Raw genomic sequence first — 13,401 nt, 5'->3', positions numbered from 1 at the left:
CAGCCTTTTATCTCCTCCATAGCGGGCCGAGAACTTGCGCTCCTCTCTGCTCTGTCCTGCCCGTCACACCACAGCATTAACATTAACATGCCTCTTAGCAGGCCACAGAGAAAGAGCCCTGCAGTGCTCTGGCCGGACTAGCGGGCTAAATCCCAGATCAGGGGGAGAGTTCAGGCTCCCTGGAGAGGAGATCTTGGCCGACAGGGTGGATGGTTAGAGTATGTTGTAGATTAGGGCTTTGGCGAGTCAAACGCTGGATTAGGAGTGAATGGTGAAGAGGAGATTCCACAGGGTCTTAATAGTAGCCTCCTGGGGAAATAACTCTGTTTCCTTGGCCTGCTCTTTCACAATATACAGTATATGTGTGTGTGTGTGTGTGTGTGTGTGTATGGTATTCTCAGCTGTGTGTAATGCACAGGATATACTGCTCAATGCTTCTGTGAATTAGAAAGGGCTGTGGTTTTCGTAATGATGCTACGTTATCGCATACATCAATTATGTGGCTTATGGAGTAGAGCCATGTTACCTCAGTGATGGACGGGTGGTTTTCATGCAAAGATGGAAGGATGGCTTTAGCCTTTAGCCACTGAGATTTAAACCCACCATTCATTTGTCTTTTCCTTTCATCAGCGTCTCTTTTTTTTGTAGTTAAAGAGGAATAAGTGTGTCCTATCTTTCTGCTGTATTTTTTCAAGGACGATGAGCCAATCACAGGAGGGGGTGATGGCAGAGACCATTCCCACATCCGGAAGTTCCTCAGCCAGCGGCACAAGAAATTGCCTTGGAAACCAGAGGTAATACAAATTATTTTGTCTCCTTTATTTGTTTCCTCTTTTTCAGGCTTGCACTTATCCCTCAGTCATCTTCTTTTTAACCCCTTTCTTCCATCTCTAAGACAGATAAGGATTATTATGTTGAGGTCCTTCAGTTGCAGTTTGCTATTTGTGTGACTCATCAGCTAAACCTGGCAAGGACACGCATACATGCACCAAAGTTTCATCAGTGATTGACCTTTTATTAATGGCCCTTCACCACTGGCTTGATAATTGAGGGTTTGCTTTTTATGAAATATAATTTAGCCATAGATGTCTTACTCCCATTTTCTTTCAGTTGATATTTGAGGTGAAATAGAGACCCAGTCATTCTCTGGTACTATTATCAGGAGAACAGAATGTACCTTACGGTTATGATGATAAATTATTGTGCCAGGATGATGATATTTCATCCAAAACCATTAGTGGGTTACATTTAAAGGCACCTATGACCTGAAGATTACAAGTTGATTTGATTCATTCTCATTTTTCAGCTCACTTACTGATGTGGTTTACGCACTAGCTGTAACAAAGGGAGCAGCAGACAGGGCAATTAAGCAGTGGATTTCTGATAAGGAAAGTGGCTCTAGATTTGTAACCTGTTCAGCAAAGTTTAATTAAAAGATTGTGTGTGTGTGTGTGTGTGTGTCTGCAAGCCTAATCTGCAAAATATGATTTATTAGTCGTTCTCTACCTCGGTAAAGTTTAACTATCTGTGCACAGTGTGTAGTTCCTCGGCAAACTGAGAATCTAACAGTTTGTGCACACAGCATGAGATGGATAATAGGAAATAATTGTTGCATAAGTTGTTTTCAAGTACATCAGTTAGACTGCAGCAATACCGTACTTTTTCTTTATCATTCACTGCCTTTTACTCAGCTTTCTTGCTGCTTCCGCAAAGCACTTTGCATGTAGTCCTCTGCAGAAGGCAGCGTTGCAGGGGTGCTGAACACAGTATGTGTCTGATAATATTACTGTACAATAGCTGTTGTTTTATTTCAGCAGACTCTCCTGGGTCAGACGGTCTTGAGTTATCCTGCCTTTGCCTTGCCAACACAATACATCATACACAAAATCAAGTTAAAATAACGCTAAAAAACATTCATAAATCCACATCCTTATCCATATTTTCTTCCTTTGTTTTCAGCACAACAAGCAATGGCAATTAAATTGCTGGACATGAAAATGTGTAATTTTGGCTTTGTTAGTTGTCACATGTGGATGATATCTGTTTTTTAATGTCATCTGGCCTGGAAACATCTGTTGCCTGAATATTGCGGGGCCTGCATCTAATTGCGGACGATGCTTTTGGCATAATTTAAAATGGTGCTACCTAGAAAATGAGAAGTCACATTGATATGAAACAGCCAAGCTAGGACCGCAGCCAGACAGGCTATCTGAATTTGGACCATGTAGACTAATTGCACAAATGTAAATGGATTTCATGGCCTGATCACAGCTAGGCGCTTTATATGAACATCCCGTTTTTTCTGTGCTTTCTGTTTTATCATTTTGTATGTGAAAACTATTAAAACCATAGGATACTTTTTACTTAGAAGACGTGTACATGATTCCATTGACCAAACTTAATTTTTTATTTACAGTTTGGTTTGGAAAATTGAAGAAGCCTCAAAAGGGAAATACATTTTTCAACATACACACCAGCTACATTTTAAAGCACATTAAGGGTGACTAGCATCAAAGCTCCCTTGTAGAAGTCAACATGCCATTTCTTTGACTAATTTCCAGCCTACTCATAAAGCAACATGCCATCTAGTTTCTGTGAATATTTTGTAAATCCAACATGATTCTATCAAATATTTCAAACATCTCCAGAAACTTGTATCCTCAAAAATCCCTTCTTCTCTTATCTTGGGCTTCGGCTATGTCAAGCCCAAGCCAAGTCTGTCAGAAATCATTGAGCACAGCAGCTCTTCCTTTCCTCACTAGCTATCTGTCCTAATTACCAGCACTAACTTGTTTTCCTGGTGCGCAGCCAAGAGGTCTGAGGCGTAGACTCGGGCTGGTGGAGGTAGAGTGGTGCCATATGCCAGCTGTCACAGACTGGCAGAGGTCACACCGTCATCCACAAGCATTCATACAAGGACCCCACCCCCACCCCCTGCTCAAAAACTCAGCTTTTGTGCACAAGCAAAATGAAAGGATGCCCGACTGAGTGTGCACCCTCAGAGAGATAAAGATTAAAAGAGAGTAAAAGGCAAATCTCGATTTTTTTTTTGATAAAGTGCTGTCACTCTGAACTGTGTTGGTTCTAGCAGGTTGTTTTCAGCCACCACCAGTGACTTAAATAGGATTCCCAGCTGGTGAACTCATCCAGAGGTGACCGTGGATTAGCGCGGACATGCAGCTCTAGAGTGGACATCCCCTGTCTGTCAAGGACACCGGGCATGTCAAGGACGCTGACACGGGAGAGAGATCAGAGAGAGAGCTGGCCCACTTTTTTAAGAGTCAAGCAGTAGCCAGGCATAAAGGGATAAACGGCCATTTGCAGCAAAGCCGACATGGATCCAGAGAGAATTTTAGCATAATGAACAATTTTATTTAGTCGGGAGCAGAAAGGACGTGATGGTAAGAGGGATTAGACACTGCATTCATTGTAGGCTTTGATATCAGAGGGACTTTTACAACTTGTTACTGTTCCACATTAAAGCACAGATTTAACATGAATAAAATTGTCATCACAGGTGTATTATATATACATGTTCAGTGAGATACTCAGAAGGTGTTTAACCAAAAGGGAGGATAGATTGAGTATGTTGACTCAAACGTCTGGTTTTCTGGCTCATGTACTGTAAAAAAACAAAACAAAGCTGGAGATGTGCTGTTGCCGATTTGGGCAGCCTATCATTTGCCACTCAAGAGTGAAGTGAGGGAGATATTGTTGCACAACACAGACACATGACTCGGGTGGGAACAGTCGTCACAGCTGGCTCCTCACACACAAAAAACACATGCAGTGACAAGACTGGAGGAGGAATTGGATCTTTCTCTTGTCTCTCCGGCCGTCCCGTCATCCCGCAGTAACACCTTCGAGTGACTAGACTGGCGGAGGACGCAGGAGGAGAAGCGTGATATTTGTCTCTTCTCACTGTTCCTTCAGTCTGTCTTGCTTTCTTCTTCTATCTGTCCACCCAAAATGCTAAACAGTCAAATAGACAAACAGGAGATACAAATGGGATTTTCTGTTACCGGCCTCTCATTACGGTTGGGTGAATGATGGACAGCTTTTTGCAGGAGATGGAAAAAAAAAATTTCTGCTCATCAGCCACATCCATCCCCCTCATGTTATATCCCCAGCATGACAGAAGACATGTAATTGTAGGACAGATGGCAGATTATACAAACCCTCATTACAGTAACTGATGAGGCTGGAATCTAGATCATATGAACCTTGTCTTCCAGTTTTTGCTGCTATCCTCTGTGTGAAATTAGTTCTCATTATCTCTCTCCATATAATCTCTTCTTTCGAACCTCTGTACCTTTTAAAAGAAAAAAAAAAAGTTTTCCCCGTTGTAGCTACCTACTTATCCCACTTTCTTCTTAAATTACTAATGGGCAGAGAAAGATGAGATAGGCATGGAGAAATCTAAATTCCCTCTATAAGTTCAGATGTAGATGGAGAGATTTCATGAAATGTGTTTAAGCAATAACATTCCTGTCAAAGCCACAGAGGGAATAACTCACATGATTAAAATTGCAGTACAGTATGTGTTATGATGTATCAATAGTGAGCTTTAATGCCGTCTCTCCTATATGCCCAGGGGGAGCGAGCTGAGTAGTGTTGTATATACCCCAGTGTGCCTTTGCCAGGAACAGCATGTCTTACTTTTCTCATCCAAAGGGGATTTACATTGTCAGTTGGTGTGACTGCTCGTCAGTGGGTGCGCCGGGCGGCCATTTGTCAGTGCCTCGCTGCCAGCAGGAACGCAGAAGGCTGAACCAGATTTCGAGAAAAGGAGACAGCCTCCCGGAGGAGAGAGGGAGAGAAAAGAAAAGAGAAATGTCTGATTTGTGCGCCGGTTGATAGTGCGACCAGATGGGTGAGAGAGAGGAGATATTGGAGAGCAGTGGAGACGCAGATCTGCTAAGACAAGCTCACAGAGTTGTGTGCGTACGTGGAGGAAGTGTGTGGTCTGAGGAAGAGAGGCAAGACAGTCACAGTGCTGTTTAGAGCAGCCTCGTAAGCTGAGCAGTATACTGTACCTTCTTTTATTTCAAACGTCTTTATCAATTAGTTACTCTCTTACTCAGCTTTTTTCCTGTGCACCTGTCACTTCCATTCTCTTTTCTTGCCTTGACAGATGGCATTAATTGCTTCCTCCTATCTCCCTCTCCTCCCCTCTTATTCAGTTACTCATGGTAGTCAGAGCTGTAGGTGCTCTGTTGCTTTGAAACTGTGGTAGCCTAAGACTATATATATAGCACAGTTGTTGGGACTACCTCTGGAGTGTGGTGAGAGTAAAGAAGACGTGGATGAAGATGAAGATGATGATGGTGAAGGACAAAGGGATTCTGACCTAAGAGAGACTGACAACAACAGACAAAAGAACAAGCCTAAGTCAGAACACACACACACACACACACACACACACACACACACACACACACACACACACACACACACACACACACACACACATACACACACCACACACATTGATGGTGGTTGAGCTACCATACAATGTGGGGATTTGGTGTCTTGCTTAAGGACACTTTGACAGGTGAGCTGGGGGATTCTTTTGATAGTATCTTATGATATTTTGTTCTTTATGATATCTACTAAACAATTAATTCATTAAGGATTTCTTGGAGTGGTTATGGGTGCACATTATAATTGGCATTTTATTGGCATTCTCAGTAATTGCTTAAAAATAGATGTTATTGGCACTGATATCAGAATGATTCTTGATATATTTTGGTGCAATATATTCAGCATAGTTTGGGAAATGATCTGTTGGTTTTCATAATCTACAATATTCTGTTTACATGACATTTTGTGATGAGGTGACATCCCCCTTTTAATATTTACGAAAATGGGTTTTCCCAGTGTGAGAGTCAGCGTCTTAGAGGGAAGCTTTCCAGCGTGCACCTGCTGTAGGAAGGAAAGCCAGAACCAAGAAACCAAAGAAAATCCAAAATATGATTTATTTGACATATTTTCTATATACATATTTTCTATGCTCTTCTTCTTGAGTGACTGCAGACTATTGGGAGCAGTGGACTGATTCATCCACTTCTGGATATAAGACACATGGTTGTACTGCAGTAAAATGAAAAATAGAGATGTTTGTATCGATCAGCTGAAATGACCATAGAAAATATTGGTTATCAGATATTAGCAGAAATGTCAATAATCTAGTTAATGGCTGCGTATTTATGCTAATTTAGCAGAACAGACAGAATGATTATGATTGACAGACAGCTGGCTTGATTTGAGCTCTTTTCATGCAGCTGTGCCTGTAGTCTGTTTTGCTGGTGGTGAATTTGTTAAAGTGAGTGAAAGTACAGGAAACAATGCTTTCTGAACCTTCCTGTCTGTGGATTACACTACTAGTCCACGGTGGATAGCACAGAAGGGTGTCTCTGGTTTTGGATTAAGGAACAGAGGACAACAAATGAGAGGGAAGGAAGAAAGGAAGAGACGCAGCCGCAGTCATTCTGTCTCTTCTTTAGCCAATTACTGAATGTGAGTGTGAGCTGACAAGCAGTAGAAAAGCTGTTGTTTAAAAAGACACAAGCTGCCACAGCACAACCACATCCCTACATGACACACACACATACACACACAACCCAGGAAACCCCCAAAAAACACAAGTCACCATCTCTGTACAAACTGTTAATGTGAGCGTCACTTTATCCCACGCTCCAAAACGAGGAATCGGTGAGGGAGACAACAAACGAGATAGTGAGAGACAGCACAGGGAACTGACAGCTGACAGCTGAGCTCAGGGAAACTTAAGACGGAGAGTAGAGAAATCGACAGCATTTGGCAGCACACAGACAGAGATGGAGGGGTGGAGAGGCAGAAATAGAGAGGTCAGAGGGAAGAGTAGACAACATTAGGGATAGTGGCACTGAAGGCTTTGAGAGAGACAGAGGCAGCACTCGCAGGGAAAAAGCTAAATGACATAACAGGAGCAAGGCAAAGGCAGTTTAGCAGTGAGGGAAGCAAAGGGATAACAGGGTGACTTTAAGTGCGAGAGGTGAAGAAAAAAATCACTTCCTTCTTGTCCCCTTCCACATCCTGTTAAGGCCAGAGCGCAGACAGACCTCTCGCAGCGCTGTCACCCACTAAATAGAGCCAATTAGACACAAGCGCCCCCCCAACAGAAAGCCGACTTTACAGCCTGTGGCTTTCCAGGGCTACACAGGGAATATGTGTGTGTGAATAATTAGAGACGTTTAAAGCTGCCCTCTTACTGCTATTTGACAAGTGGAGGGGTGAGGAGGGGGCCAGGGCGAGAAAGGTTTGCTTTTAAAACCCACAGGAAATCTATTAAAAGCTTTACATAAGGCATATTTACACAGGGACTAGTCCCGTCTGCTAAATCCCTCTAACCTCACTATGCCTCCCCCTCTCTGCCACTCCCTTTTTAAACATCAGACATTCTCATTCATCTTTCTGACTCCTCGCTTTTCTCTAATTTGATTCTGTCAACCCCGCAAATCCCTGTCTCTTTCCCTTTCTGTTTTACATTTGCATCAGTCTGTTCGCAAGAGAAAAGTAAGAAAAAAAGAATCAAATACGTGCACATAAAAATCTAAGGAATAAAATCAGGAGTCCCGCTGCTTTGGACTGACATGTTTGCACAACAAAAATATCTCATGGTTAATGCATGAGCTGTAATTGCCGCACGGCTGTCAGTGTGCAGGGCACGTAGCTGACCATACAGAGTCGGAACAGAGACAGAGAGAGAAATAAGAAGGACCACTTTGGGTCAGGCCATCTGTTAGAAAGCCTGTGTGATACTGAAGGAGCAAGAAACCCACCATCGACGTCTTTCTCCTTCAAATGTAGACATGGATGCAGAGTAGCCGTCCGAGAGATGTTTGCCCTGAAAGGCTTCCCTGTCTCACCCCCTCTAATCTCTCTGATGAAAGGACAACAGGATATTTTGTCATGAGGTTACGCTCACTCTCCTGATTGATTGATTTACACAACTCACACTTGTTGACTATACAACTAGCAGTCACTCTACTCACAGAAAGGCTGCCTTCATCAAATGAAGTGGGGCCAAAGTAGTGAAGCCAGCTTCTGCCTTGATCCAACCGGGGAACCCCACTGCATCATTTCATAGTCATTTGGTGAGAGCCAGCTTTCTGCTCAAGTTCTGTGTGATGTTCTAAATATCTGTGGCAGCATTACAGTGGCAGCCTGCTGGGTCTGCTGTCACGCATTAAAGGGTGGCATATGTGTGTGCTGTATGTGAATGTGTGCTGGTATAGTTGGTTGATCATCCAGTATGAAGAGTTAGAGTTTGCAGGTCATTAAATCCCTGAGACAACCTCCTGGGGCTTGACACTAAGCTGCGTTGTGCATGTGTGAACATGAGTAGAGATAGTGTGCAAATGTGTAACTATGCATCTGCACACGTGTTTGAATCTCTAATCTCTACTGTTTGTCCTCACACTTTGTGATTGATGTGTAGGTAAAGTAAACATCAGATGTGTTTTGCTACAAGCAGAAACTGCAGGAGCTACTAAAGATAATGGTGTTGCAACAGCAGTGTTGTGTATCAGCAACTTGTTGAGGAAATTACACCACCCCCCTTGTGTGTGTCTCACTTTCTGAACCCTAAATTTGTATGTTGTGGGTGTTTATATTTGTGTATAAAGATGTGAAATATTATAGTAATAGTTTTTTTACGTTGTATGTGACCCAAAACACCCAAAGCAGCGTAGATTTGACACACAAGTCAGCAGAGTCATTGCTTCTACTATAAGAGCAGTGTGTGTGTGTGTGTGTGTGTGTGTGTGTGTGTGTGTGTGTGTGTGTGTGTGTGTGTGTGTGTGTGTGTGTGTGTGTGTGTGTGTGTGAGGAAACTAGACCCCAAGGCAGACTGGTTTCACCATCTGTCCTTGCTGTGTCCTGTGATTTCCCTGTGTAATTCAGACAAATGTCAGACTATGGGCAGGGGATGAGCTCTGACAAACTGCTCCAGACATTCTCAGTTCACCCCCCCCCCCCCACCCCCCATTACTCCTGACGAGCGCTCTGTCACCTTCTTTTATTCAGGACAGTGAGAACATTTGAAACTTCACGTTGCATTCCCATGTTTCACCAACAATTCATTTCTCCTGCGTGGTGGAGCGGCATCAGATATGACATACATTCCAGAGCAAAAATATATCAGTTTTTATATATCAGTGCAAATGGCGATCTTGCAGTCAGGATGGGAGCTCTAGTAGCTGAAGTACTGAAGCATAACCTGTCTGTTTAATAGCAAATGTGATGCTGTTGTTACTGCGTGCATTAACCTGTTTGCTCTCTGTGTGTGATTGTGTCTTGTGTCTGCAGTATAAGGGCCAAGCCAACCTGCATGTGTTTGAGGACTGGTGTGGCTCCTCTGTAGCCCAACTCAGAAAGAACCTGCACTTCCCTCTCTACCCTCATGTGAGTATTACAGAGCAGACAGACTAACACTGAAGGTACATTAAACTGACCGTTCGCAAATCCCCTGCCCCCTTTAGTTACTGTTGCTACACCTGTGAGGCTCTCCGTTCTCGCATGGCAAACATGCAGTTTACAATGTTAACAGTGACAGATTTACCACTAGAGATTTTTAGTAACTTTTGAAACAATGGCTCCTTGACTTCAGACAGAGGCAGACAGAAGCAGACTTCTCATTTCTCACTGGCGATATGCACTTAACTGACTACATACTTGATGTCACGCTAAAAGACTGTGGCAAAAGCATCCCAGCATGCTCACCATGATTAATATAGAAGACGTGGAAATGAAAATAAAAAGTTATTTTCGCTTATTTTAGCTTTGTTACACGTAAGATAAGGAAATTGTAAAATCAAACTGGTGTTTCACTCTAACGTAACTGTGTTTGGCTGCTTAGCTTACATACTTGGACAAGCAAGACAGAGGGTAGCTAGATTTATGCTTTATCGTATGTATTTATAAACACTGTGTTTCACTTTTAATGTTATATGTGTGATCTGGCGAACAGAGCGCTATCCAGGGTTTGCTGATGTGTAAACTTTGGCAGGCAGCGCTAACGTCAGCGTACAGTCTTATATATTAGCATCCAATGCCAGCTTTAACACAAGGGAGAAATACTATATTACTACATAACACAGTTTGATTCATTTCTTACACTTCGGCCCTTGCATTTTTGTTTTGGAAAGGCTTAAAAAAAGATACCACTCTCAAGAACACTTTATTTTTACTCTTACTAGAGCTCCATGCACAACATAGTGTAGAAATCTAGTGCTTGACCAGCCTGCTGTGCCTAGTTACAGTTGCTAAGCTATGATTGAACAATCGCTGGTTTAGCAAATGGCCAATCGGGGGATAGGGTTCACTCGCATAAAGAGTGTCTATGGAAGCTTTTTCTTCAATTTGTTGATACAACAGCTGCTGCATCTATGATCTGAATGTATTTGTGTTTCTCACTGCAGACCAGAACGACTGTGAGGAAGCTGGCAGTGGCTCCGAAGTGGAAGAACTATGGCCTGAGAATATTTGGCTTCCTTCACCCTTACAGAGATGGTAACTATTTCATCTTGTTAGCGAGTCCCTCCTCTGAGGCTGAGGGCCTTGGAGCATGTGTCCTTTATAATAGTAGACAATTTCCACAGCCCTCTTAATCCAACCGCTTGAGAGCCACTAATATAGTGGATATTCACATTTTTATTAGGGATGAATGCCAGAGATTGCACAGCTAAATCTCATTGCAGTACCCTCATAGCCCTAACCTTTAGCCCTGTTGCTATGGGAACTGAAAAGCCCAAGTGCCCTTATACAAATTGCAGAATATGAAGTTCTTAATTAGATTACCATTCATTTCAGTCTCTTATGTAGCTTTCGCTGGTGGTATGGCTCTCTCCAGCTGATGGCTCAAAGGTCAAAGACTCTGACAAGCACTCTAACAAGTGTCCTTCACCTCACACTGCCAGACACAACCTTTAAGATGCTATTATTGAGTGTTAAATAACCTGAGATAGCCGCAAAGAAATGCCTGGAGGTTTTCCAGATTACAGACAATAAAAACTTAAGACTACTCAATGTCACATGACCTGCATCTTATCCAATAGGACATTAGTGTATCCTCGAAAATGCAGCTGCTCCTTTATCATTCTGATTTAGTCAGGTAACATTTACATCTAGTGTGTAGTTTAAAATGTGTCTCATTGGAGAATCCCTACACACAATACAATATGTACTTGTACCGAACAATACAGTTTGCCGCAATCAGCACATCCGGATTTTGTCACCTCAGTTTTTAAAAGAATGACAAACAACCACAAAGTCACACTAATATGCACTTTTGTTACTTTTCACAACACAAAAATAAAGTGTCTCAGGCAACAGCTTAGGCGTGCATCAGCTAAGTGGCTTCATGCATGCTTAATAGTTTTGTCAGACAAAACTTGTTCATGACAACCCTCAAGTATCCACTAAGTCTGCTGGCTGCTCGTTTGCTTTCCATGCTCCTTAGATCCGTGCTTGTTAATTCCCCTGCACACAGTTGTTACATATGGATTGGAAATTCAGTTGCAGTAGCACTTTTGATATCACTGTGGCCAAATGTGTCATGTCTGATCATTACTGCCAGAGGCCGTCTGGGCATCAAATTGTAGGTGCATTTTTACACCTAAGAATCTATTTCATGAGGTCATGCTACATCTGATTATACTGATTATATTTATCTGGGATCATACATATCTACTTCCACTAACACACGCTTTGATCATGTCTTTCCCCTCCAGGTGATTTCCAGTTCTCGGTATCGTCTGATGATAACTCTGAGTTCTGGCTGAGTCCTGATGAGAGCCCTCTCAACGCCAGACTGCTGGTCTATGTGGGACAGGTAAGCACTGAGCTGTGCTGCACTTTGAGTCACTCCACTGAAAAACCAACAAGGTCCCAGCATTATTTATGCTTAGTGATTCTCAGCAAATTCACTTAATGCATGTTTCCAAGACTACAGTCCTTTGTTTTAACTAATATTGCTTAGCACAAGCTTTTACTGCAGGAAGATACTGAATCACCTGGGGCCTAAATAGTTTCAAACTCCTCAATGTCATGACTTTAATAGCAAAAACCATTTTGTATAATATATACCTCTGGGAAAGCACTTCCACAGTACAATGTGTGCAGGGAAGCTAAACCCTTATCATTAGACTACATGGTGACTTTATTATCTGATATGATATTCAAGCTGAGGGGGACTCATAGCTCTAAATGGCATCTAATGGATTCTCTTCCTTTCATAGACAATAATGCACACAATGACAGATTAGATATGGGAGAAGTATCCTCTAGAAATGTAGTTATTAATGGGATTGTAAGGGTCAAAGGCTGTTAGACTGAGACAGTTACCATGAGTGATGGTGAATAGTAGGTCTTGACCAGTCAACAACATGAGCCTTTTATTCTGCCAGTCCTCCATCTTAGAGGAACAGGAGGGACACTGAGCGGTTTGACCTTGTTCGTCTTTAGTAATCACCCGCTCACCTCATGTCACCATCCTAATACTCAGGGTATCACTCACCCCCAACACACAGCTCAAAATACAGGAGACTTAAATCCTCCTGCAGAACATCCTGTGAAAAATCGTTTTCTTTTTGCATCTATCCTTGAAGTACCCTCTGCCCTGCAATCGAGTAAAAGTCAAACTGTGCTGCTCCTGCCATCACTAATAACGTTTTCTCGGTGAAACCGTCTTAAAATTTTAAGAAGGAAAGGATGCATGAGGTTGCACAGTGTTTGAACTGCACCATATGAGTGCTCTGGGCAAATGTGCGTTAGGAGCAAAGGTCCAGCTATGGAGCCATCTGTATTCCAACAGGATGTGAGATGCCACCAGCTTCCATGGGAGCTGAGATTAATTGGCTGGCAGCGAATATTGATGTGACATTTAGCAGTGGAGAAATATCATCTAGGTAATGGCAGGGGAGCAGTGCTATGGCCAGGGATCATTCATTTTGCCACTGGCTGACAGACAGGCCTCGCTGCCTCCCCTGTCTACAGAGACACATTGTTTTTCACAGATTAAAATCTAACTCTCCGCTCCGTCCCTCATTATGTGACCCATCTGTCTGCATGTTTAGGGAAAAAAAGTCTAACAAGAAAATAAAGATTTTCACTTATTGCAAGTAATGTTTTCTTTTAAAAGAGGATCTACAATATGCTTTACATTTTTGTACAACATTCATAAGTTAGTGTTTCATATACAGTATTTACTGCGGCCCATGCACATCACCAATTTTGTGCCCAATGCAGGTAATGCAGTGCTTCGCTAATCTGAAAAGAAGGCTTACTGCCAAACCTGCTTTTAAGACTTTTAGCTCTAAAGAGCTCTAAAACGTCTCTTCTCATGTTTTTATGCTGTAA

The 13,401-nt window shown here is 42.5% G+C and overlaps 1 protein-coding gene across 1 annotated transcript in view; it reads left to right on the top strand.

The window, feature by feature from the left end:
- The window catches only part of b4galnt4a (beta-1,4-N-acetyl-galactosaminyl transferase 4a), a 119,184-nt gene that overhangs the window by 65,533 nt on the left and 40,250 nt on the right, over nt 1–13,401 (top strand). The window contains exons 3-6 of the mRNA XM_070907764.1: nt 696–794; nt 9,352–9,447; nt 10,464–10,554; nt 11,775–11,875. Of these exons, the coding sequence (XP_070763865.1) occupies nt 696–794; nt 9,352–9,447; nt 10,464–10,554; nt 11,775–11,875 (387 nt within the window). The remainder of the gene's footprint in view (nt 1–695; nt 795–9,351; nt 9,448–10,463; nt 10,555–11,774; nt 11,876–13,401) is intronic.

This window comes from Enoplosus armatus, chromosome 6, assembly GCF_043641665.1.
Source record: "Enoplosus armatus isolate fEnoArm2 chromosome 6, fEnoArm2.hap1, whole genome shotgun sequence".
In the NCBI taxonomy this organism is placed as follows: Eukaryota; Metazoa; Chordata; class Actinopteri; order Centrarchiformes; family Enoplosidae; genus Enoplosus; species Enoplosus armatus.
The sequence above is the reverse complement of the archived record's forward strand: the minus strand, read 5'-3'. Positions and strand labels throughout refer to the sequence as shown.